The sequence below is a fragment of the Panthera uncia genome (assembly GCF_023721935.1).
Source record: "Panthera uncia isolate 11264 chromosome B2 unlocalized genomic scaffold, Puncia_PCG_1.0 HiC_scaffold_25, whole genome shotgun sequence".
NCBI lineage: Eukaryota > Metazoa > Chordata > Mammalia > Carnivora > Felidae > Panthera > Panthera uncia.
In genome coordinates this window covers 26935301-26962902 of record NW_026057581.1, presented here as the reverse complement: position 1 = coordinate 26962902, position 27602 = coordinate 26935301, and the positions used below count along the sequence as shown (strand labels likewise).

The window sequence follows — 27602 nt, the reverse complement described above, 5'->3', positions numbered from 1 at the left end:
CACTTAAAGCAAGAAAGGAACTAATTTCTGAACTGTCATAAACCCAGGGGAAAGGTTTTATCTTATTCTGTCACTTCAGAGACAAGCCAGGTACAGCATACTATCAAAGGCTATTAAGTACAAATCATTACTTATACAAAGAGTACTTTTAGGTAACAAAATATCATTCAACACATCTTAACTGGCCCTTGAAAACAGTATATAGTACTTACTTTTTATCTGCTCCACTTGAGAGCTGAGGCAGAGCTTCCAAAGCCTGTTTAAAACTAGACCTGGAACACAGAGAAGCAAAATTTAAGTTGAAAAATTTCATATTTCTATGGGGAATTAAGAGCATCATTAAAAATTCTTAAGCATATCTTAAATATAAAGAAACCAGTATAAGCTAGTGAAGCATGCAAAAATATGAGAAAAAGTAAAAGTGAAAAACAATAGAAAAAGTAAAAGTAAAAGTTGAGGGTACAGGGTATAGTTCCCACACAGAGGCCTTGTAGGAGTAGGGTCAAAAACTCAACTATGAAATGAAACAGAAAAGCTAAAAGAGACTGATTTTTACAAAAGATGCTACTTTAATGAGGGCTTAATGTGGACATGTTTAATTTTTAAAAAGTCTTTTCAAAACAAAACTGAAGTGTTAAGCAACTGGTAAGAAAGGAAGGAAACTAAGTAGAAATAGGGATGGTCTTGTGACAGATTATACAAATGGGGACATTTACAGTATTGACATGTACAGGGCCTGATTAACAGCCAATCTCTTACAATAACTAAATATGGTCTCTGACATTTAGTTATTATTATATTTAAAATTTGTAGAATAAGTAGAGATTGACTGATTGATTTTAATTCAACATCACTTCTTTTCATAAAAAACATAAAAAGTACAAATTAAAAAAACATCAATTTGGTAAGCTTAACTATTTAAAAGAGAAAGTACCAAAAAATTTCTGCATCAAATAAAAAGCATTTTAGGGGAAATTATTTGGTAGTAACTTGTACTTGTCACTAAGTAATAATTTTTAACTTCTTATCTCTTCTTCTTTTATAGCTTGTTGACCATGGGTAACGAAATTAATTTTTCTTGACTTTACGGTGGTTTTTTATTTTGTTATTATAAAAACAGATCCTCATCATTGTACCAGTAAATATACTTTTGAGCAATGTTTCTCCTATTTGGGGCAAATATCACAGTAACAAATAGACTACAAAGTCCTAACAGATTATAAAAACTGGTATTGGGAAGCTTCAGTTGTTCTTGGTTAAGGCAAGGGATGGGTTACAGCTTGTGGGGACACTTAGCTCCCTTTCCAAAATGACTTTCCTCTTCCCTGATGTAGAGAGGAGGGTCTGCTGTTATCACCTTGTTTCCTGTAAACCTTTTCTCAATCAAAAAAATGTAATGCTATTATTTCTTTATTTTTACATTATGACAATAATGATGATGATGAAGAGGATACCATTAATTATTTGTAATGCACCAATAGTTTAGAAGGTAACTTGGCATATTTTTTCATTTAATTCCCCTAAAACTTTGCCTAGAAAGTATTTATTATCTTTCTTTTATAGATGAGGCAGTTAGGCACTAAAAGGTTAAATTAGTAGGAATAAATATCTAGGTACTTACACAAAGCATGCACCCACATCAAATTTGGACTGAGTGCCCTCTATCATCTATTACTTAACACTTTGTGTAGAAAAATGATGGTTGGGAAAAGGAGTCATTAAATAACATGGGAACCATCCAGAAATGTCTTCTGGTCAGGCATCATGAATAAGAATAAGAAGCTAAGTTCAATTCATTAGGAAAAAACTTTTTAAATGTCCTTAAATATTTTATTTGTATACTACTTGTATTCTCAGGCATATTAACAATATAACCCAGTTTTTCCTAAGTAATATTGCCAATGAAATAAACAATTTTGTATAGGCAAGTAGTTACTGATGTTTCAGTTCACCTACTGATACTTCGATGATAGGAAATCCTGACTTTCATTCAAAACAGCTAAAAATTATCATCAAATTTCCACTACAAAAATTTTCAGAGAAACCACAAGGCTTCCTCTTATGCTGATATTTACAATCTTTAAATTGTCCCTCAGAGTCTGCTATGAATAGAGTAAGACTCAATTCTCATTTTCTCATTTTAAAAAGAAGTATATAATGCTCTGCTATATCATTTATGAGACTGAGATTTATCTTAGTGAATAAAAACATAAAATCATACTACATATTTTTTCTTTTATATTATGCTACAAAGAACCAGTATTAGGAGTCATTGGCTTATTATGCTTTTTAGGTAAAAATTAATCAAATATAAACTTTATCACATCACGATCATGAGCACTCACTCTGATCAGTTATCTTTACAAAGATAAGCTTTATTTTTAGTGAAGCACTCATAACAAGAATGTTAAGCATCTCACTTGCTTTCAGGTGTCAGGTGAACAGCCACAGTATCCCTCAAAGCACAGATTTCAAGCCGTGCCTGAAGATGAGAAAAGGACAAGTGACAATATAGAACTGCATCAATTATTAAATTGAAACAAGTGATGTGGGGACAGTCTCTAGACTGCTTATTACTGCAGGGACAGGGTTGACAGAAGACTACTGCCATGTAGTTTTACCCCCCACCCGCCATGGTGACTGTTAGTTATGAACAGATTTTCTAAAACACTCCACAGAAATCAGGTATGATAAAATATTATTTTACTGAAAATTAAGTTAGAGTCAAGTATGCCTGTGTGAAGGCAGAGAGCCAGATACCTTATTATAAAAAGTTCAACCTGTCCAGGTGTTTTCCCACAATCTGTATTTTCTACCTAACTAGTAATTTTTCCTTTAGTCTGCTTGTTGAGAGGAAGCAAAACTTGAAACACTATCCCTGGATTATAACCCCACACCACAGATTTAAGGAAGTGGATCGGTTTACTTTCTTACACCTATGCTCTTTCAGGCACACTGACTTTAATCTCAAAAACTAAGATACAGCTCTGCAGATTCAATGCAATGTCTATTAAAATCACAGCTGGCTTTTGTTTGTTTGGTGGTTGTTTCTTTTACAGAAACTGACAGGCTGATCCAAAACAGACAAAACCATTTTGAAAAAAGAATACACAAATAGAGAAACACTTTCTGATATCAAAACTTACTATAAACCTACAATATTTAAGATAGTGTGGCACTGTTATATGGGCAGAAATACAGATCAGTAGACTAGGAGTGTCCAGAAAAAAACCCTTAACATTTATATCAATGGATTCTGACAAGGGTGCTGAGACCATTCAATAGGGGAAGGAACACGTTCTTCAACAAATAGTGCTGGGAAAACTGGATAGCCACATGCAAACGATTGAACCTGGATCCCTTTCTTAACACAAAGATGAACTCAAAATGGATCACAGACATAATGGAAGGGATAAAATTCTGAAACACATAGAAGAGAGCAGGAGTAAATCTTTGTAATGTTAGGCTAGGCAAGCCTTCTTAGAAACGCTATCAAAAGTGTAAGCAACGAAGGAGGGGAAGATGGCAGTGGAGTAAGAGTACCCTGGGCTCACCTCATCCTACGAATACAACTAGATAACTATCAAATTATCCTACATACCCCAGAAATTGACCTGAAGACTGGCAGGACAAACTCTAAAAATAAAGGTAGAGAAGAGGCCACATTGAAGAAGATAGGAAGTATGCAGATGTGGTTTGAAAGAGAAACAGATTGTGGCCACCATGGTCACAGAGAAGGATAAGAGACAGACTAGCACATAGGAGAGTGCACAAGGAAAATAAATTCCCATAGCAATTGGCTTGGAGAGTGAGAGGGCCCAAATTTTGTGAGCTCTTGGAATAGGCAAAGCTTATAGCCTAAGTTTTGTAAAAGGTCAGCAGGAGTTGGGAGATGGTAGCAGTGTATGAAGACTCTAGGCTCACCTTATCACATGAATACAGTTAGATAACTACCAAATCATCTTAAATACCCCAGAAACTGACCTAAAGACTGACGGAAAAAACTCCACAATTAAAGGTAGAGAAGAGGCCACATGCAAAAGGGCAGGAAGTGCAAAGATGCGGTGTTGAAGACATATCACGGCAGCTGCAGTGGGGAGAGAGCCACAGTCACAGAGAAGGACAAGAGATAGACATAAGGAAAATAAATCCCCATTGCAATTGGAAAAGAAAGTGAGAGGGGCCGAATATTGTAAGTTCTTGCAACCAACAGGGTGGAAAGTCTAGAGTTTTAAACAATGGACTTGGCTGGGACAGAGTCCACAGGGCACTGTGCTGCTCTTGGAGAGAAGGAAGGAAACAACCTTGATACAGCATGGAAACAGTGATCTGAAAAGCACCTGGGGCACACAGTGGGGAGGCTATTTGCTCATCATGAAGCGTGTCCCAGGAGACAGTGTTCACAAAGAGACCCGCTCAAGGGAACAAAGGAACTGGCAGGCATGATTTCCCGCCCTTGTCCGTCAGCATAAGCACAGGACCACCTGTGGGAACCAGCACAGCACCACACTCACTACCTAACTTGCTTCATCAAGCCCTGTCCCCCAAGCTCCTGTGGAACTGCTCTTCCCAGTCACACTTAGCTCAGTGATGGCATGGTAGGTCCCCTCCCCCAGAACACTGGCCCCAACACCTGCCAACACAATGTCTCTCCAATCAGGAGTTTTTCACAGCCTCAGTTCTGGCAGTGATGGTGACAGGTGTCATATTATAAGCAGACCAGAGCACACCTAGTTAAAATGTGCCACATGCAGACCAGGGGCCACACATTGCTCACAACAGGCAAAGAACCACTTGAAACAACTGGCCTGAAAGATAAAGTGGCCAGAACAAAATAGCAGAGCACACGCAGCACACACTGGAGACACTCCTGGAAGCACCAGGCCCTAGAAAACAGGAGACACTACACAGCAGAGCACTGACCTCTTCCAGGTAAGGCCATTACTCTCAAGAACAGGAGACATAGCTGATTTTCCTAACAGAAAAAGGCACAGAGACTTAGGAAAAATTAAAAGACAGAAATTTGTCTCATGAAAGAATAGGACAAGGCCACAGCAAAACATAAGTAACATTCCTGATGGAGTATTTAAAGCAATGATCATAAAGATACTCCCTGGACTTGAGAAAAATGGAAGGCATCAGTGAGACCCTTAAAATGAAGATAAAAAAAGAACCAATAAGAGATGAAGATTGCAATAAATGAGATTAGAAACATGCTAGATGGAATGAATAGCTGGCTGGAAGAAGCAGAGGAATGAATTAATGACCTAGAAGATGGAGTAATGAAAAGTAATCAAGGTAAACAAAAAGAGAAAAAGAAGTATGCAAAATAAGAATAGACTTAGGAAACTCAGTAACTCCATCAAACATAATAACATTTGTATTATAGGAAATCAAGAAGAAGAAGAGAGAGAAAAAAGGGGACAGAAAATTTATTTAAAGAAATAGTAGTTGAAAACTTCCCTAATATAGGGAAGGAAACAGATATCCAGATCCAGGAGGCCCAGAGACTCCCCAACAAATTCAACAAAAGCAGACCCATACCAAGATATATTGTAATTAAATTGGCAAAATACAGTGATAAAGAAAAAAAATTTAAAGCATCAAGACAAAAGAAGACAGTAACATACAAGGGAAACTCCATAAAGCTAGCAGGGAATTTTTCAGCAGAAGCACTGCAAGCCAGAAGGCAGTGGCATGATATATTCAAAGTGCTGAATGGGAAAAATCTGCAGCCAACAATATTCCATCCAGAAAGGCTATCATTTAGAACAGAAGAAAAATAGAGGTTCCCAGAGTTTGTGACCACTAAACCAGCAATGCAAGAAATAGGAGACTCTGAGTGGAAAGGAAAGACCAAAAATTACAGTATGAAGATAGGAAACATAAGAGTGGCAAAAAGGAATATTTCTGTAAAAAAAATCAGTCAATGAACTCATAAAATAAAAGCATTTGACATATGACACCATATACCTAAAATGTGGGGAGGAGAAAAGAGTGGGTTCAAACTTAAACAACCATCAACTGAACATAGACTGTTATATGCACAAGATGTTACACACAAACCCAACGGTAACCACAAATCAAAAACCACTAATAAATTTACAAAGAATAAAGAGAAAGAAATCCAATGATATCACTAAAGCAAACCAGAAAACCATGAAAGAAAGAAAGATCAGAGAAAATCTTCAGAAGACAACCCAAAACATGAAATAACATGTCAATAAATACATATCTATCAGTGATTACTCTGAATGTAAATGGACTAAATGCTCCAATCAGAAGACACTGGGTGACAGAATGGAAACAAAACAAAACGAAACAAACAAGATCCTGCTGTCTATGGAGACTAGAGAGACTCATTTTAGACCTAAGGATACCTGCAGATTGAAAGTGAGAGGATGGAGAAACATCTATCATTCATATGGATGTCAAAAAAAAGTGTCAGCATAGCAATACTTATACCAGACAAAAATAGACTTTAAGACAAAGACTGTAACAAGGGACAAAGAAGGATAGTATATAATAATAGAGGAGACAATCCAACAAGAAGATGTAACAATTCTATATATTTATGCACCCAATATGGAAGCAACCAAATACATATAACAGTTAATAACAAAATAAAAGAACAATTGATAATGATACAGTAATAGTAGAAGACTTTAACATCTCATTTACATCAAATGGGTAGGTTATCTAAATAGAAAATCAACAAGGAAACCATGGCTTTGAATGATACACTGGACCACATGGATTTACAGATATATTCAGAACATTCTCTCCTAAAACAGCAGAGTACACATTCTTCTCAAGTGCACATGGAAGATTCTCCAGAATAGATCACATATTAGCCCACAAAACAAGCCTCGACAAATTCATAAAGATCAAAGTCATATGATGCATCTTTTCTGATCACAATGGTATGAAACTATAAGTCAACTACAAGAAAAAAATCTGGAAATAACACAAATATATGGTGTTAAATAACATTCTATTAAACAATGAGTCAACCAGGGTCAAAGAAGAAATAATAAAGTACATATAACAAAATTAAAATGAAAACACAACAAGCCAAAACCTGTGGAATGCAGAAAAAGCAGTCATTAACAGTGAAGTATACAGGCTTACCTCAGGAAGCAAGAAAAATCTCAAATAGCCTAAATATACCTAAAGGAGCTAGAAAAAGAACAACAAACAAAACTGAAAACTGGCAGAAAATGGGAATTAATAAAGATTAGAGAAGAAATGAATGATATAGAAACTTAAAAAAAAAAAAAAAAGAACAGATCAATGAAACCAGGAACTGGTCTTTTGGGAAAAAAAAAATCAATAAAATTGATAAACCTCTAGCCAGACTTATCAAAAAAAAAAAAAGACTCAGAAAAAAAATCACAAATGAGTGAGAAGAAATAACAACCAACAACACAGAAGTACAATTATAAGGGAATATTATGAAAAACTCTATGCCAACAAATTGTACAGCCTGGAAGAAATTGTTAAAGCCATCGTGATCAAACAGTATGATACTGGTATAAAAACAGACACACTGATCAATAGAAAAGAATAGAAAACTCTGAAATAAACCCACAACCATATGGTCAATTAATCTTCGACAAAGCAGGAAAGGAAAGAATATCCAATGTGAAAAGAACAGTCTCTTCCACAAATAGTGTTCAGAAAACTGGATAGCAACATGCAAAAGAGTGAAACTGGACCACTTTCTTATACCATACACAAAAATACATTCAAAATGGATTAAAGACCTAAATATGACACCTGAAATCAAAGCATCCTAGAAGAGAACACAGGTTGTAACTTCTTTGACATTGGCCATAGTACATATTTTGTACATACATGTCCTGAGGTAAGGGAAACAGAAGCAAAATAAACCATTGGGACTACAAAATAAAAAGTTTCTGGAGAGAAGGAAACAATCAACAAAACTAAAAGGCAACCTTACGGAGTAGGAGAAGATATTTGCAAAGACATATCTGATAAAGGGTTAGTATCCAAAATATATTAAAAAATTATACAACATCTAAAAAACAAATACTCTAATTAAAAAATGGGCAGAAGACATGAACAGACATTTTTCCAAAGAAAACATAGATATGACCAATAGGCACATGAAAAGATGGTCAATATCACTGATCACTGGGGAAGTGGAAACAAAAACTACAATGGGGTAACACTTCACATCTGTCAGAATGGCTAAAATTAACAACACAAGAAACAACAGGTGTTGGCAAGGATGTGGAGAAAAAGGAACCCTTGTGCACTGTTGGTGGGAATGCTAACTGGTGCAGCCAATGTAGAAAACAGTATGGAGGTTCTTCAAAAAGTTAAAAATAGAACTACCCTATGATCCAGCAATTACACTACTGGGTATTAACTAAAAGAATACAAAAACAGAAATAAAGAGATATGTGCACCCTGTGTTCACTGTGGAATTATTTACAATAGCCAAATTATGGAGGAAGCCCAAATGTCCACTGATCGATGAATGGATTAAAAAGATGTGGTATATATATACAATGGAATATTATTCAGTCATAAAAAAGAATGAAAGCTTGCTATTTGCAATGACATGGATATAGCTAGAGTATTATGCAAAGCAAAATAAATTCAGTTGGAGAAAGACAAATACCATATAATTTTACTCATATGTGGAATTTAAGAAACAAAACAAAGAAGCAAAGGAAAGAGGGAGAGAGAAATAAAAAAAACAGACTCAAGTATAGAGAACTGATGATTGCCAGTGGGGAGAAGGTGGGCAATGGGTTAAATAGGTGATGGGTATTAAGAAGTGCACATGTCATGATAAGCACTGGGTGATGTATGGAATTGGTGAATCACTATACTGTACACCTGAAACTAATATAACACTGTATTTAACTGGAATTAAAAACTTTTTTGAAAGGTAAAAGCAACAAAAGAAAAATTTATAAATTAAACTTAAAATTAAAAACTTATGTGCGGTGAACTATAGCATCAAGAAAGTAAAAAAACAACCCACATAATGAGATACCCTTGACATACACTAAGATGTCTATAATCAGTAACATAAGGTAGTAACAAGTATTGGTTAGGATGTGGAGAAATTGGAATCTTTAATGCATTGCTGTTAGGAAAGTAAAATGGAACAGCCAGTTTAAAAACAGTCTGGCAGGGGCACCTGGGTGTTTCAGTCAGTTAAGCTTCTGAATCTTGATTTTGGCTCAGGTCATGATTTCATGGTTCGGGAAAACATGTTGGGCTCCGCACTGACAGCAAGGAGACTGCTTAGGATCTCTCTATGGTCCTCCCCTGCTCACGCTCTTCCCCTCTCTCACAAAATAAATTAATAAACTTAAAAAAATAATTTTAAGACACTCAAGCAATTCATCAAAAGATCAAACATAGGGTATCCATATGACCTAGCAATTTCCCTCCTATGTATATACCCAAGAGAAAATAAAACACATAAATATGTTTATGTGAAAAGTAGAAAATAACCCAAATGTCCATCAAATGATGAGCAGATAAAGAAAATGTGGTATATTTATACAATGGAATATTATCCAGTCATCAAAAGAAATGTACTGGTATATGCTGCAATATGTGTGCACCTTGAAAACATTATGCTAAATGAAGGCAGCCAGTTACCAAAAGTCATATTTGTGTGACTCCATTTGTATGAAATTTTTTGAATAGGCAATTCATTGGGATAGAAAATCACGGAGAAAGAAACCAGAATGCTGCTTGTCTGTGGATGGGAAGGGTGGTTGGAAAGACAGTGGAAAGCAGCTGCTAATGGGTTCAAGGTTTCTTCTAGGGTGCAATGTTCTGAAGTTGAGTGTGTTGATGACTGTACAACTCTGTGAACACAATAAAAAAAAATCACTGAACTGTGTGCACTTTTACCTTGTAGACAACACAACACTCATCTACCTTGTGGCAGATGAGTTATATCTGCGTAAAACTTAAAAAAAATTTTTAAAAATGTTTGTTTATTTCTGAAGGAGAGACAGACAGAGCATGAGTGGGGGAGAGGCAGAGAGAGGGAAGGAGACACAGAATCTGAAGCAGGCTCCAGGCTCTGAGCAGTCAGCACAGAGCCCAACGCAGAGCTCGATCTCACGAACGGTGAGATCATGGCCTGAGCTAAAGTCAGACGCTCAACGGACTGAGCCACCCAGGTGCCCCATATCTTGCATAAAACTTTTAAGAAAACAAAACAAAACAAAACATGGTAATCTAAAGCTTAAACTTCTTTGCGATCTTGAAATGACTTTACATGCAGATCACTTGTTTTCAGAGCTCCTGAAGAGGCTCTGAATGACAACCACATTACACACCTTCTACCTTTGACTCAGGCATCCACAGTGTGTATAATGTTCAGGAGACTATTAAAAAGAGATAGCTCTGGGGCACCTGGGTGGCTCAGCTGGTTAAGCATTGGACTTTTGATTTGGTCAAGATCTCAAGATTCGTGAGTTCGGGCCCTGCCTGTGTCAGGCTCTGTACTGACAGTGTGAAGCCTGCTTGGGATTCTGCCTCTTCCTCTCTCTGTTCCTCCCCAACTTGTAAATAAACTGAAAAAAAAAAAAAATTAAAAAAAAAAGTAAAAGAGACAGTCCTTATTCTCCAGGAGTACATAAAACATAAAACAATGGTAAGAGAAATTTTGTAAATAATCAGGATAAATGCTGATTTATATAAGACACAGTATATTCAGTAAAACTTTTTCTGCTTGGAAAGCAGTTGTTTGGTTTCGTTTTTCAGTGCTTTAGAAGCCTAGAAAATAGTTTGTAACTAGAAAGCATGCACATGACAGTTTGTCTCTATTGTTGATACTCTATATATTGAAACAGATCTACAAAGAGAGTATCAAAAAGTAAAAATAAGGTAGAACTTTTAGTTGAATATTGCAGGATTAAATCACTTTAAAACTAATCTTCATGCCCAAATTGTATTCAAAGTGATAGGTGTTTTAAATTAATCTATGAATTATGTGAACTATAAAAGCTGTGGTTATTTATAAAATATACATAGAACTGTACACCAGAAAATGTCATGTTAAAATATCAGCTAAAATTACCAAACTGTCATCCCATTCCTCTTTAAACTGGCTCTCAGGAAGGTTCTGAAGATTGAGGTATGGGCCCTTTATGTAAGTGATTATTACAGGTTAACTTGTAGTCCTTCTGAATTATCTGCTTAATAGAAAAACAGTCTAACACAGGGATTCCCAATGGGAGAGGGGGAAATGGGGGGTTTAGACTCACTTGAATTTTTCCAATATAGAAATGACTGCCTAATTCCTAGGATGTATTAGAATATTAGAAGTTGGAACAGTCATGGTGGTCAGCAGTCTCCTGGACATGTATTTATCAAAAAAGTTCTCTAGCTAAATCTGGTACCTCTTCCTAACCCTTCCCTGCTAGTTTTGAGAGAATTTAGCCAACAGGCCCTTCCCTAGTTAATCTCAACCACCCAGAGGAAAGCACTATCCTGAGACTTTTTCCACCATAGATAGTTTTATCTATTTGAGAATTTCATGTGAATGAACCCCATACAGTATATGAGCTTTTGTGTAAGGCTTCCTTCACTCAGCTGAATGCTCCCGAGATTTATCCAGGTGGTACCAGTAATTCTGTCCTCTTTAATGCTGAATAGCATTTGGTTTTATGAACATATCACAGTTTGCTTATTCTATTGATGAATACCTGGGCTGTTTCCAGCTTTTGGCTATTATGTTTTCAGCTCTCTTGGTTAGTTTTTTTTTTTTTTAAAGCAAGAGGTTTTCTTTTCTATGTACATCTATATATATGTATATAAATGTATACATATGTATAGATATACATATGTATATTTGTTTATTTTCTAAATATAATTTATTGCCAAGTTAGTTAACATACAGTGTATACAGTGTGCTCTTGGTTTCGGGAGTAGATTCCCATGATTCATTGCTTACATACAACACCGTCAGTGCTTATCCCAACAAGTGCCCTCCTCAAAGCCCATCACCCATTTTCTCCTTCTCCTGTGCCCCCCACCACCAACCCTCAGTTTGTTCTCTGTATTTGAGAGTCTCTTATGGTTTGCCTCCCTCCCTCTCTGTTTGTAACTATTTTATCCCCTTCCCTTCCCCCATGGTCTTCTGTTAAGTTTCTAAAATTCCACATACGAGTGAAAACATATGGTATCTGTCTTTCTCTAATTTATTTCAATTACATAATGCCCTCCAGTTCCATCCACATCACTGCAAATGGCAAGATTTCATTCCTTCTCATTGCCAAGTAGTATTCCATTGTATATATAAACCACATCTTCTTTATCCATTCATCAGTTGATGGACATTTGGGCTCTTTCCATAATTTGGCTATTGTTGATAGCGCTGCTATAAAACATTGGGGTACGTGTGCCCCTATGAATCAGCACTCCTGTATCCTCTGGATAAATTCCTAGTAGTGCTATAAGAAAGAGCTTTTCTTGTCACTGTACTATTTTACCGTCCCAACAATTCGTACGATCTCTAATTTCTCTTCAGTCTTGCCAACACTTGCTATTTTTAAGTCTTTAATTTTCTTCATCATGGTGGATATGTAATGGTATATTATTATAGTGTTAATTTTCATTTCTCTGATAACCAATGATGTTGACCATCCTTTCATGTACTGATTAACCATTTCTGACTCTTCTGGAAATTGAATTACATGTATGCTAGACCTTTTGACATTGTCCCAGCGGTCTCTGAAGTTGCATTCATTTTTTTCCAATGATTCTTTTCTCTGTTCTTCAAATTTGGTAATTTCTGTTGATCTACAAATTCACTGACTTTCTCTTTTGTCTATTCTGCTGTTATTCACATCTAGAAGACTTCAAAAAAATCATATTCTGTATTTCTCCATTCCAGAATTTCCATTTAGTTCCTTTTTTAGGGTTTCTATTTTTCTGCTGAGATTTCCTATCTATCTATTCATTATGAGTATGGATAGTCACCTTTACATCACTGAATAGGGCAGCTTTAAAGTCCTTGTCTTCGAATTCCAACAACTGCATTATCTCAAGATTGGTCTCAGTTGATTGTCTTTTCTATTAAGAGTGGGTCACATTTTCCTGTTTTATCTTGTTTGTGCCTTAAGTATATTTGGATTGTTTCCTGGACACCGTCAATAATGTGACTGGAGATTCTGGATTCTTTTTTTTTAATATGAAATTTATTGTCAAATTGGTTACCATACAACACCCAATGTTCATCCCAACAGGTGCCCTCCTCAATGCCCATCACCCACTTTCCCCTCCCTCCCACCCTCCATCAACCCTCAGTTTATTCTGTTTTTAAGAGTCTCTTATGGTTTGGCTCCCTCTCTCTCTCCCTCTCTCTCTCTCTTTTTTTTTTTTTTTTGAGATTCTGGATTCTATTACATGACCCTGAAGGGGACTGATCTTTGTTTCATTCATTTTAGCAAGCAATTAACTTATCTGGACTCAAAATGAAAACTCTCAGCTCTTGGGCAAGCACTTCAATTCTTACTTCAATTCTTCTAGTCTAACTGGGCTGGTTGGAGTAGAGTTTAATCATGCATGTGTAGTTCAGGGGTCAACCTGTGATTTAGGCAGTGTACATACAAAATTTGTGGTTTTTGTTTTCTGCTCTCTGGGATACCACCCTCACTTTCCTGTAACTGTGGTTGCTCTGAAGCCTATTCTTCAAGCCAGAAAGATAGCAGGTTTTGTGAAGTTTTAGGCATCTGTTGGCCTGTAGGCTAAAATTTGTAAAAAGTGAAAAATTCCCCAAGTACCATTTCTTCTAGAATCACTCACTAATGGTCATTCTATAATATCTTCAGGTTTTTGTTTTTACACCTTTTATTCTTAAACATTATTCAAGATTATATTATCTGTAGGGAATTGGTTGACAGAAACTTCCTCAGCCACTACTGGAAGCAAAACTGCCAGTCCTTTGTATTTTCTTATTTATTTTTATTTTTTTATTTTTTAATATGAAATTTATTGTCAAATTGGTTTCCATACAACACCCAGTGCTCATCCCAACAGGTGCCCTTTAAAAGCGCAATTGCAATGCTCTAAATCACTGCAGTTCATAGGTAGCAGGTAACTCTCCCTATGCATGAACACCTTTGCTATTGTCAATTTGGTTATATGCATACCAAGACGTATTTGGTTAACTTCTATAACTTCTATAGAAGTTATAATTGTTATTATAACTATGTAATTTAAATAACTACAACATAAAACCAATGGATTATGAGTGTGAAGAGACTGTTGTCATTTCTATGAAAACTGCATTGAATGGTTTGAAAAGATTTATTAAAAGTTAAGTTGCTAAAAATTCCTGTGAAACTGGATGTAGTGAAGACAGCTGCAAACTAAAAAAAAAAAGTCACATAACTTTAGAAGGAATCTGCATTCAGAAAATTTCATAAGAGTTGTTAAGATCTTGCTCTACTCTACAGAAACAGAAACTCTAAAATTTGTAGACAATGCATGGGTATGGTATGGCTTATGCAATAGAGAAGATGTAGATCTCCAATTGGTAGATTCACAAACACCTGTCTGTATATAAGAATGATGACTACAAATACATTTTATATGTTTTAAATGAAATAAAAGTTCAACATGGAACTGAATGATTTTGGTACCTGTAATGCTCCATTTTTGCTGAAGGATGAAACACACTGCATCAGTCGACTTAGCTCTTCAGAAACTGCTTCCACCACCTTGGATAGAACTCGAGGTACCAATTCTTTGGAAATAGTGAACACCTGATGGAAGGGTTTAAAGTAAGAGCAAATGATGTGTTATAGGAACATTTCCTGACTTGAATTTGTTAAAAACAAAGAGATGCACAAAACAAAATAACTCACAGGCCTTCTAAGCCATATTTTTAAAGGATCACAATTATGAATGAAAGGAAGATACAGACAGAAGATACAATTGTACTAAGTGATTAATGGCAAAAACTAATCCTCTAAAAATATATAGGCAAATATAATTTTGAAAGGTGTTGTTGATGTTGACAAACTAAAAATAGTTTCAAAGATTTCATCTTCCTCTTGCCCTTTTCACAAAAGGAAATATTATAGAAATTATAGAAATAAAATTATAGAAATTTAGAAATATGAAATTATAAAAATAAAAACACATTGTGTCAGTTTTTTTACCACAATTAAAAGAAAAACATATGGAGTCAGACTCTTCTTAGATCCAAACAAACACCGTATCAACTGGGCACATTACTGCATATTGGACAACAAAGTCCCCAATTTTATTGTTTGCCAAATTTCATATGTATTTCCTTTCATTTGACAAAAAAGATTATTTTTCAACTTTGAATCTTGGTATTTTCAGAATAAGAACTATTATATTTGAAAATGTGGTGAAACATTTTACTATGCTGATTTATAAATTTGTCAAGTTAAGATCATGTGAGAAATAGTAAATAAACATTATGAATGAAATTCTACTTCCAGTTACTGAGATAAATTAGAAGGGGGTTTGAAAAACCTCATACAAATCATGGTTACTTATAGTGGACATTAATAAAGCTGCCTCTTTAGGAATTACTGTCATCACTAAAAGGCATACATATTTTGCAATTCCTCTGACTACCACCTGTTCATCTACCACAGAAATGCTTTCACTGACTGATGATTTAATTTTATACTCTAATTTTATTGGAAGCTAACATAACAAAAAAGCATTTGTATATCTTTGATGATAAAATCATTAAAAATGTATGTGATAAATTCTTGCTGGAGTTAAATCATATATAAAATACTTCCATAGAAGAATGTGTATGTTTTCCTTTACTAAGAAATGAAAACATAACATACTACGTTTCTCTTTCTGCTCTAGCTGTTTCAAACTTAGAGACAAATTCAGGAACAAGATAGCATTCTCTGTTCCCTTTGGTTACTCTTTTGCTTTAGCCTTGATTATCCATGTTTTCCAGTTTATCTTGACAACCTCTGATACTTTTTGATTAAGACAGTGGTATAAACTAAATACACCTACATCAGATGCATGCAGCTTAAAAGGCACTCAAGCAACAGTGGAAATTATCTAATGATAACATCTTTGTGGGCCTTATTTTATCTGGTCACCAATCTGTGTATGAGCCATAACCACTCTGAAAGTACTGGCAAAGCAGTGAGTAATGGATTGTGAAATTATAGAATTGGTAGTCATAGTGGTGATAATGGTGGTAGCTGTGCCTCTTTTGATGTTCCTTAGAAGAGTCCTTCTAAGAAGGACGTTAACAAAGGATGTTAATGTAAAGCTTAAGATGATAATGCTTCAAGTGAGGGCAAGTTTTAGCATGAACCAGAAGCATCAACATCCACATGTACCTAAGTCAGTCACTGATAGGAAACCATGCACTTGCTTCCTAACCTCAGCCTGCCCTTTCAGCCAATCTAACAAGTCTAGTTTTCTGGATTCCCAGCCACTATGTAAGAATACATTGCCACGTGAATAAGACACCAAAGCTTATTTGTATTCTGGTTAAAAAGAGGTTAATGAATTTTGCAAGATAAGGGATTTAACATTCCTTCCAAACCAAGGTGAAAAAACAATCTCTCTTCTCCTTACCTTTTGAACATTAATGGATTTAGTTTTAAACACAATTTCAGAAAAAAAAAAACTCTCATAGTAAAAGCACATGCGTGTGTGTGCATGTGTTAGAGTTGTTTTTTATTTATACCCAAGATATATTCTGAAGGGAAAAAAGACTACCAGAAAAACCATCAAATTTGCCTCTTTGTGTTGTTTTCCAGTTACCCATATTTCTTAAGAACATCTAATGACAGCTTACCTCTGCGTGCACAGCAATTATATTCACCAATGCTTCTTTTAAATAGTTTCTGACACCTGAAATCAAGAAGAGGGAGGGAAAAAAGGCATTTAATGGAAAAAAGCTACCCACCTCCCTTGACGGCATTACTGTGCACTGTACTACTGCCTTAGAGTTTTCTAAGGAGAAACAGAAAGTAACACTACCACTGTCTACTTCCTTTGAGAACCAAATGGTATAAGGGCTATTTTCGTTCAGGTTAAAAAAAAAGTTAAACATTTTCTTTCATTGTTTCTCTGTAACTGATGGTCAGTCTGCTTCAAAACTGAATTTAAAACTGTCCTTCAGTTTCTTTATATACATGTTTCTTCATTTGTGTGTGTGTGTGTGCGCACTTGCCTACCTGGTACACACATACATTAGCAGATCAAAAAAGAAAAGACAAAAGGAAGATATTTACTAAAGCTTATAGAAGCTACATATCTATTGTAACCTTTTACTTCCAAAGGTAAAAGTTAACTTATGTAGGCTATTTTGATCTTAAAAAATTACTTCTGGGAGAAATGTCTGACAAAAATCACAATCTGATTTTGTAAAGCAAGTTAAAGGTTAGACAAAATACAAGATTTAAGGACAGTAAAGAATTAACAAATACTGCTTCACTCAAAAGTAGGCACTCAATAGCAGGTGTGTGCAAGATTTAATAGTGCAGGAGTCTGAAGTCAGTTTTGTCACCTACAAGCTATGACTTTCGGCAAGAAAACTGGGAGCCCAGGTTTCTCTCCCATTAAAAAGTGTAAGAACAGTACCTATCTTGCAGGCTTGTAGTGAGGATTATAGGAGATAATGCATGTGACTGGTCCAGGTACCCACAGGGCTCATTAAGAACTTTCAATTATCATTATTTTGCAAGAAAAAAAATGTGAAAACAAGAAGCTGCTTTACTTTAATTCCAAAGAAATTATTTTTACTTGGAGTGGACTATTATTTCAGAATGCCTTCTAGAATTAATTGCAAATATTGAGAATTCCTTTTATACCAAAACAGAGAAAATTCTCTATTGTAAAATCATGGATGTTAACAGTAACAATGTTACAGTGTTAAGGAGAGTCTTTTCCCATAATGTCATCTAAGCTACTGATGATTTAGAAAAGTTGAGAATTTAAAAGCCAAGAACTATAACCAACTTTCTGAATTGACAGTTTTAGATTCTAAATGTATAACTAGTTTTTGATTCTGTCATATGCTATAGTTTTAAATAGGCACACTATTTTTCTTTTGAGGAGCCAATTTATATATACTTTGGAATATGGAGAGGTTCACGTATTCTATTTTTCTGGTGGAAAAATTAAGAAATCTGTTGAAGAGTAAACAAATATAATCCAGAAATTAGTTGAAATCAACTAATTGCAAGGAAACAAGTCTTATCTGGGAGGTAAGCCAGGAAAATACAAGGAACCTATTATAAGTGAAAGTGAAATAAACTACCTTGTGCTCAAGACCAGAAAAGCTTTCTTCCTCTAAGAGGAAAGGCATACCACAGAGTTGTTCCCCTGGATTGTTTACCTGCTACAGTCAGAGCAACAGGGAGACCTGGGTGTGACATCTGTCTCTGATGACTATGATCACCTCAGTCAGTATGCCTCATCTTGTTCCTTGCTCTCTGGATAGTTCTTTCAAAGTGAGTGGCGGAAAGCAGGGAAGGGCTCTCTGGTTCCTGAGTTCACAATCACTGTGCTCAGGTCAAGAATTTTTAAGTTGCAACCCTGTAAAAGACTAGCTCGTATCTCTCTCTCTCTCTCTCTCTCCCTCTCTCTCTCTCTCTGTATTTCTACAGATAGATAGAGAGAGATAGACACACACATACATGCCATGTATATAGTTACTAAAAATAGAAGTACAATCTTAGGCCAATGATGATATAAGGAACTTAAGAAATTCAGCAGTTTCAGGACGCCTGGGTGGCTCAGTTGTCTCTGTGTCTTCTGTGTCTCTCCATCTCTTTGCCCCTCCCTCGCTTGCACTTTGTCTCTCTCTCTCTCAAAAATAAATACTAAAAACATTAAAAAAAATTAAAAATAAAAAAGAAATTCAACAGTCTCTGCTCTTGGTGAAAACCAGGATCCTGTCAATGCTACTATATGAACAAATGTCAAGAGGTTGGGTGCTAGAAATGTTCTAGCAATGATGACTAGAAATGTGAGGGCAATTTTTAACTTCTAAAATTCTTCAATGTAAACGTGGGGCCAGAATGCTGACTAAAAAGCAGAAAATTAAACTTAGAATAAAGCAAGCCAGTGTCACATGCTATCAACTCAACTCCCACTCTGACCCTGATAGGAAAAACATTTCCTGGCAAGAACCCATCAGACTGGAGCATTACTAATAAAATACCCTGTAAAAGACATAAATCTAAATTACTCAATATAATTCTAAAGGCAAAGCTGTGAATAATAAGAATAAAATCACAGGACACTTTCCACCATCAGAACTATATTGCTGTTAATAAAAAAAATATGAAAACAAAATCAAGCTTCCTGTTTTAGGTTGACCACAGGTTTCACAAGGATAGTATGCTAAAAGGAACACACAGCCTCAACCGTAACAAATTGAGAAAAAAAAAACAAAAACAAAAACAAGAACCTGTATTTCTTGGAGACTTACTTTTTTTGAATAGAGAAAATGAAATAATACCCCCCCCACACACCACCAAAAAATAAAACAACAACTGCTTCAAGGAATAAGTGGTAATGTTGGGAGGAAAAGGGAGGAAAAAAGTTTCTGTCCCTAGGGATGAACAGAAAGAGAATTCCTGGTCAAACCACATGTCAGGTCAGTAAGGGTTCAAAAAGATAACATTAAATTGAACGCATATGAAAAATACATGCTAACTTAGAGGAGGAGATTTGTGAAATATTATTATAACCTTCCAAAGCAATGTATATGCTGGTGTTAAGAACTTAACAATTTTAAAAATATGAAAATAAATGATTGTCTCTCTCTAAAAAGCTACCCATTGTGTTAAATACAGAGATAAGTATTTTTTTACTGCATATTGGGCTGAAATTGTTGTTAGTTTTAAGGGAATGGCTAAAAGTTCTCATTCATTCATTTAACATCAATTTGTTGAGATTCTACTTCATGGTGGACTCTGATAGGCACACATCAGATTTAGTGACACATTAGGTCTTTCAAGTAGAATATGTGTATATCCCCAGTATGTGTAAGACCCCAAAGTGCTTAGCTGTTAAGTTTTACCCTAATGTACTAGTATTCATATAGGTGTTTAAGTTGTATGTAGCAAATACATAGTATGAAAGGGTTTTATACTGTAAAACAAAATCTTTGTTTTATACTAATTTGTGAAACATTTACTTGTGATTTCCTTTTTGTCAAGTTCTTGAAAGGGTAAAGAATAGTATTTGGGAGGGGTGGAGGAAGGGCACTGGACCTAGAGACTAGACAGCGTCCGTGTCTAGAGACTGAGGTCTGAAGGTTCACAAACATGAAACAGATAAGATCTCTGTGGTCTTCCTAGTTAAGAATTTCAATTCCTTTCTCTTTATTCCACTCAATAGCCAGTTATCAGCCTAAGGAGAAACAAAACCAGTATCACACCCTACACACTAGCCAACCTAGTACCTACCCTACTCTCTCAGGGGTCTATACTGAGACTTCAGATGTGTTTCTAAAAAATGAAACATAGATTAACCCCTTGGTTTTAACTGCCTTTTGAGTTTTCTGGCTCAGTTGGTTGAGTGTCCAACTTCAGCTTAGGTCATGATCTCAGCCCGTTTAGTGTCCAACTCTTGATTTTGGCTCAGGTCATGATCTCACAGTTCATGAGATCAAGCCCCATGTCAGACTTTATGCTGACAGTGTAGAGTCTGCGTGGGATTCTCTCTCTCCCTCTTTCTCGCTCTTCCTCAAAATAAGTAAATTTTTAAAAAGTGTTGCTCCAATTCTAGCTGTAGGAGGATGTCAATTCTTTCAAAGATCTGTACCAAAAAAAAAAAAAAAAAAAAAAAAAAGCCTATAACAGTGGCAGGATGCCAGAGGTTGCCTCACTTGCTCATGTGGCACTATGTCAAAGGACCCCATCAAAACACAGGTGACAGAAGGTAGCAATCTTCTTTTGGGTGGCTAGACTGATCGATTTGTTCTTTTCTGACCTCAAAGAGGAAAGTACATGGAGATCATGACAAAAGGAGAGAAATACAATTACTCAGAGTTGAAAGAGAACAGATTTGGGTTTTGGAGAATGTAAAATTGGGTCTTCCCACTAACAGCTGAGCTAACTTCCTTGAATGGAACAGGTTAGATTTATAAAGCAAGAAAGAGGTAGTAAGGATGCCAAGAAAGATCCTAGAGCCATCAGAGAAGAGTTGTACCTAAATTTTGTTATTAAATTGGCTGAGGCCTTGAAGTGGATGGCAGGGTTTAAAGGGACCATGGTCATGGTACCTGGAGACAGGACCAGGATTTTATTTTAGGTTATGGTACTATTTTCAAAAGTTCCATGTCTATGACAAAGGGACCATTTTGTAGTTGATTTTGGTGGTATATGTTTCCTTCCAACTAGACTTTATTCTAATTTTAAGATTATTAACATTAATGGTTGATGATGACTTTTAAGTTCATTGAGGTAACAGAAAGAATACTCAATGTAAAGCCAGAAGACTTGGGATCTATACATAATGATATGACCCTAGACAAAGATCAGTTCACCTTTTAGACAACTGTCTACTTTACAAAATGTAGACATTACAATGTCTGTTTTGCTATCAGAGCTGTTACAAAAATGTGATATATATTTATTTATTCCCTTATTCTTTAAATATTTTTTGTGTATCTATTATGTGCTAGGCATTGACAGGTGATGGTGTACAAAAGAGAGCAAAACAGAAACGGCCCCACCCTAAGAGAACTTATCTCCATGGTAGGGAGCACTTTGTAGATTACAAAACAGTACACATATTTCAGGTAAATTTTTTTTTAACAAAGACATAAATAGTTGGGTAATAGGTATGGTAACTAGAAAAAGTACACCAATTTATTTTTCTGAAACACACAGTGAGAAGATTGGGCATTCTTTTTTTTTTTTAATGTTTATTTTTGAGAGACAGAGCACAAGTGGGGGAGGGGTAGAGAGAGAAGGAGACACAGAATCTGAGGCAGGCTCCAGGCTCTGAGCTGTTAGCACAGAGCCCGATGCGGGGCTCGAACCCATGAACCATGGGATCATGACTTGAGCCGAAGTCGGATGCTTAACCAACTGAGCCACCCAGGTGCCCCTGAAGATTGGACATTCTAACACATCATGACTGTCACCAGGCTACAGCATATCCTAATTGTAGGTAAAGTTCTTTTGAGTGGCACCAGCGATCTCTGAACAGCTTAAGAACAGGACAGAGGCAGACTGCCCAGATACAATACCAAATGTTACTGGGATGTGCTAGAACTGGAGAGATTTGCCTTTGACTATACTCTTGTTTTGCTAGTTTACACAAAGTTCTCTAGAAGTTGGAATTTTGTTGGAACTGTTTTGTCATACTGTGCACTGGTTTGGAAAGAAGGGCTGAATAGAACATACTAGCAATTGTTAGGGAAGACCTCTCATGTCCTCTTGGCGCCAGCTCTCTCTCCTCCCACTGTAACAGCTTTCCACTGATTTATAAGATGACCTGATTAATATCTATCTACCCTGCTAGATTGTTAACTCCACATGCATGGGTATCACCCTTCACTTACCTTGTCTTTGTATCCTTACTACCTACCACAGTGGCTGGCCTGTAACACAAGTTCAGAAATAAAAGAAGGCAAACGCCATGTAGGTCTTGCTCACTAGTAAGCTCCCTTAACCCTTTTAAATAAATTGATAAATGAATGAATGAGTGAACAAATACATCTGAGAAAAGTTTTAAATAATATATAATTTTGTACTTGAGCCATTCACTAAAAATGTACATGCGTCAGTTTATGTGTAAAGGAGATACTCTGCTAAAGCATGTATCTCTTACTTCTCATAGGGTTAAAGAAAACAAAAAACAGTCCTTTCGAAATAATTTTTCAGGATCCATTTGAAAAATATAGTTTGGATAAATTAAGTATAGCAGCATAGAATGCTGTTAAGTCTAAATACATTAGTTTGACAAATATGCTTTGTTTTTCTGGCTATATACTTAGCAAACAGCTATTTCAAATAATAAACTTAACATTTTTGAATGTTCACTATAGGCTTGATACTCAGAGCTCAGATATATTAGGACATAATGAACATTTAGTTATGTGTTAGGAAACCAGGGTTTTAGCTTTAGCTTCAACATTAGTGGGCCATAAATGCCACATTTTACTGTACTACAAGGAAATGAGCTGTCCATGTGAATAGTGCACACAGAAAAATAAGGCAAACTGTTTCTTGGAGTTACAAATGCTACATTATTATGATGTAGTAATAAGTATTGTTTTTAAAAAGGTTCCCGTTTAGATAAGCCCCCACAACTTTCCAAGGGACTGAGAACAACTTCTAAGTATTTATAATATGTATCTCCTCTACTCTGTGAATATAAAATTAGAATGTGTCATGCTATTTGACCAAAAAAGTGTCCCCACCCACACAGTATCAATCTAGACTATCAGTTAGCAATTAATCTAGTAGCCCAGTGTGGAAATTCCCCATGGAGAAAACAAAGCTCATCTCTGCTCTGAGCAAGAACCTGTAGGCTTCTTCTCTCAGGGTGAGCTTCCTGTAATTGGGCCTGGACCACATACCATCTTCTTCAACAATGAAGGTCTTGATTTTCATACATGAAAGTGGAAAAGAAGTCTTTTCTTGCTCTATTTGCCATTTTCTTCTTTTAATCAAATAGGGAGGGCACTTGATTTTGGAATGGGCATACTACTAAAAATATTTATTGAGTGCCTATTACTATTACATGGCAGACTCTCTTCCAGGCACTAGAGATATAGTAGTGACCAAAATAAGAGAAATTTCATAAAAAATAAAGCCCCCTCTCCTCACATTCTAATGGGGACACTACCAGAATTAAGAGAACACAACCATCTTGCACACGGGAGAGAGGCTTACATTATCTATAAAACAGCACAAGAAAGCAACTGCACAAAAGAAAATTGTTCAGCAAACACTAAAACCCACACTGGTAAACAGAGGGCTCTGTTTGATGAAATCCTCAGCACCACTGTGAAAAAAACAATTCCCTGACATGTTGGAAGGATCTTAGTGTTGCTTTTGGGCCAATCTCATGAAATAATGCCTAGCAATAACCTAATAATAGATAATGTACAGGTGTGTATAGAATGGCTTGGATTTACATTTTAGCTGGACAATCAGTTAATTAACCGGGGCTTCAGGTATTCTTTCAAGTATGGGAAAATGTTTTATAAATTAAAAAGTGTTACATAAATGGGTTTGACTCCTCTTATAATAGTAATTTGGACAAATCACTAAGCAGACTTCTCTAAAGAATGTCTTTATAAGAACAGAATAGTGAACATTTTGGATTAATCAGGTCTTTCTTCTTGATTTCTTACTTTGAAAAACATTAAATGCTCACTGAAAAGAATTAAAACACAGAAGTATAAGTTTTCATAATAACAAATAAAAGTCCAATAAACTTCTCCATCAGTCTCCTTAGTATGGCATGTAGTCTTCCCAATCTCTTCCCATGAATATAATTTTTTCCTCTAAAAAATGAGATTACACTACACATTCCAAGTTAAACTTGTTTACTTCATTTTGTAACATATCACAAACATTCTTCCATGCCAGTGTATATATATTTACCTTATCATTTTCAAGTGCTGCCTTGTATCCTATATTATGGATGTACCATAATTGATTTATTCTGTTATTTACGATTTATTCATTTTTTATTTATTCATAATTTATTCTATTATATTAGACAATTATATACTACTATAAATAATTCTGCAGTGAACATCAATCCTTATATTCTCATAGAATAATTTATGTATGATATATTCATAGAAATGAAATTGCTGAGTCAAGGGTTTTCAGTTTTGATCAGTTCTGCCAAACTGTCATTTAAGGCCATAAAAATTATAACCTTGCTTTTTCATACCTTTTTGTTTTCTTAACTTGGATTTTCTAATTACTATAATTAGTAACTATAATATATGCTCCTTCTCAACTATGATAAAGACAAAACTTTCCATTAAAACACTAAAATAAAATTTTAATCAAAACACAAAGGTCAAAGGAAATTTACTAAAATTTACATGAGACTTATGCTCAATCTAACTACATAAAGACTGTCTAAAACAGAGCTGGAGAGAAAGAACAGTGTATAATTACAGAAAACAACTGCTACACTACTTGAACCTATACCAAGAGCGCAAACTTTTCCATGAAGCATTTCCTGTCTTAATTGGACAGACGACTCCTTTAAACACAGACTGATTTCAAGGTACGCTGCCTAATGTTGTTTTGAAACATGATACTCTTCAGTCAGTACTATAAGAAATCAAACTTTGGAAACTCTGGAGATACTACCTACTTTATAAACCACATTTCCTGTTTTTAACCCCTATGCCCTAAGGCAGTTATCAGTCCTAGTCTACAGATAAAAATAGATTGAAAAATACTATAAATATCCCACAATGTACTTTTTTTGGTAAAACTGAAACACTACATGAAAAAACTTTTTTTTTCTGAAATAAATTATTCAATTACACTCTTAAGGCACATTATTGAAATTACTGCCTATTAAAAAAAGGTAACCAGAAACTGTATCAGTATTGACAGACAGAAAGGCCTAAATATTCTACAATAAAATTAGTTTTGCTGGAATAGAGAAAGGGTTTTAAGTTCCAGGTCTTCATGTTTTAGTTTGTTCATTCCTAAGTTGATTTCATTGCCAAAATTGACAGAGTGTCTTTGCCATATAGGGGATTTTAAAAGTGAACACTTGAAGAGAGGATATGCTTCATATGTAGTCTCTGAGTGAATAACCTCAACCTCTACAGTTCTCAATTTTATCAGAATCTTTTTTTGGCTTTAATTAATATGATCTTCTATATTTTATTTTATTTTTAAAGTCTATTTCTTTTGAGAGAGAAAAAGAGAGGGAGGGGCAGAAAGAAGGGGAGAGAGAGGTTCCCAAGAAGGCTCTGTGCTGCCAGTGCAGAGCCCAATGCAGGGCTCAAACTCATGAAAGTGTGAGATCATGACCTGAGCTGAAACCAAGAGTGGGGCACTTAACCAAGTGAGCCACCCAGGCGCCCCATGATCTCCTATCTTTTAAATAAGAAGAGGAAAACTTTGTCTCATGAAAAGAGAAAACATTGCCAGCAGTGAAAATAACAATAAAATTATTTCATGGCTTATGTTTTCCATTTTTAAGAAAATATTTCTATTTATTAATAGTTTAGCATTCATATACATCATAGACAAATGTCTTTCAAGACTCAAAAATGAGCAAAGGTATCACAACATCTCCCATTCCAAAGTTAAAGTCTGATGGGTAAAACAAATTATGAGTTACACTACCATAAATATTACAGATCACCTCATACATTTAACAGAGAATATCAGTTTCATCATTTGATACATGATATACTGAATTTCAGACCTAAAGGTAGACATTTAATCAATTTAACATCAGTTGATAAAACAAACTCATTTGTTTCAATTTAGCCTTCTGGCAGAAAATATTTTTTCATTAGAAAGTACTTCAATTAGCAAAGTCAAAGAGACAAGATTCATTTTAACTATGCAAAGGAATGTATTTTGTTTTACACTTAAAACGTTTTATTACATTTGTATATAACATTTCATAAACAAGTCTGTAGTGACTTTAATTTCAAAGTCTCAAGTTGTTGTTTTTTTTTAAATAAAGATGACCTCAATTAAATCACAACTAATAAAATGGTTATGAGAGAAGCCAGGCTGAAGAACATGGCACTAAAGCCTGACTGGTTGGGTTAGAATCCTGCCTTCTCTAGTTAGCTGTGTGGGCCTCTGTGATTCAGTGAATGAACACACAGAAAGTGCTCTACCACTGTCTGGCCCACTGTAGATGGTATGAAAATGCAGGGTGGTACTATCCGTGTTATGGAGCAGCTATTGTATCCCTATCAGTGGAATCACCACTGTGGAGCACAGCAAAGAAGTAATAACATAAAGTCCGTATTCTCAACATTTGGTCTTGGCCTGGGTGGCTCAGTGGGTTGAGCATCCGGCATCGGCTCAGGTCCAGGTCATGATCTCACTGTTCACGAGTTCAAGCCCTGTGTCAGGCTCTGTGCTGACCGCTCAGAGCCTGGAGCTCGCTTTGGATCCTGTGTCTCCCTCTCTCTCTGCCCCTCCCCTGCTCGCATTCTGTCTCTCTCTCTCTCTAAACAATAAATGAACATTAAAAAATTTTTTTTAATGAGACATGGTTGATAAAAAAGTTACATTAGTTTCAGGTGTACAACATAGTGATTTAACAACTCTAAATATTATGCTATGCTCATAAGTGTACCTACCACCGATCACCACACAACACTATTACACTACCATTGACTGTATTCCCCATGTTGTATCTTTCAACGGTGACTTATTCATGCCATAACTGGAAGCCTACACCTCCCACTCCCCTTTGCTCACTTTGTCCATCCTCCTATTCCTTAACCTTTTGGTAAATAATAGTTTTTCCTCTTTATGGTCTGTTTCTGTTTTTTTGTTGGTTTTTAGATTCCCCATAAAAGCAAAATTGTATGGTATTTGTCTTTCTGTGTCTGACTAATTTTACTTAGCATAATATCTTCTAGGTCC

The 27602-nt window shown here is 35.6% G+C and overlaps 1 protein-coding gene across 4 annotated transcripts in view; it reads right to left on the bottom strand.

Moving 5' to 3' along the window:
- Positions 1 to 27602, bottom strand: part of EXOC2 (exocyst complex component 2) — a 279430-nt gene that overhangs the window by 2062 nt on the left and 249766 nt on the right. For all 4 annotated transcript variants that reach the window (XM_049611300.1, XM_049611301.1, XM_049611299.1 and 1 more), the window contains 4 exons: positions 16826 to 16881; positions 14652 to 14774; positions 2421 to 2482; positions 213 to 272 (listed from right to left, as the gene is read on the bottom strand). In XM_049611300.1, the coding sequence (XP_049467257.1) occupies positions 213 to 272; positions 2421 to 2482; positions 14652 to 14774; positions 16826 to 16881 (301 nt within the window). The remainder of the gene's footprint in view (positions 1 to 212; positions 273 to 2420; positions 2483 to 14651; positions 14775 to 16825; positions 16882 to 27602) is intronic.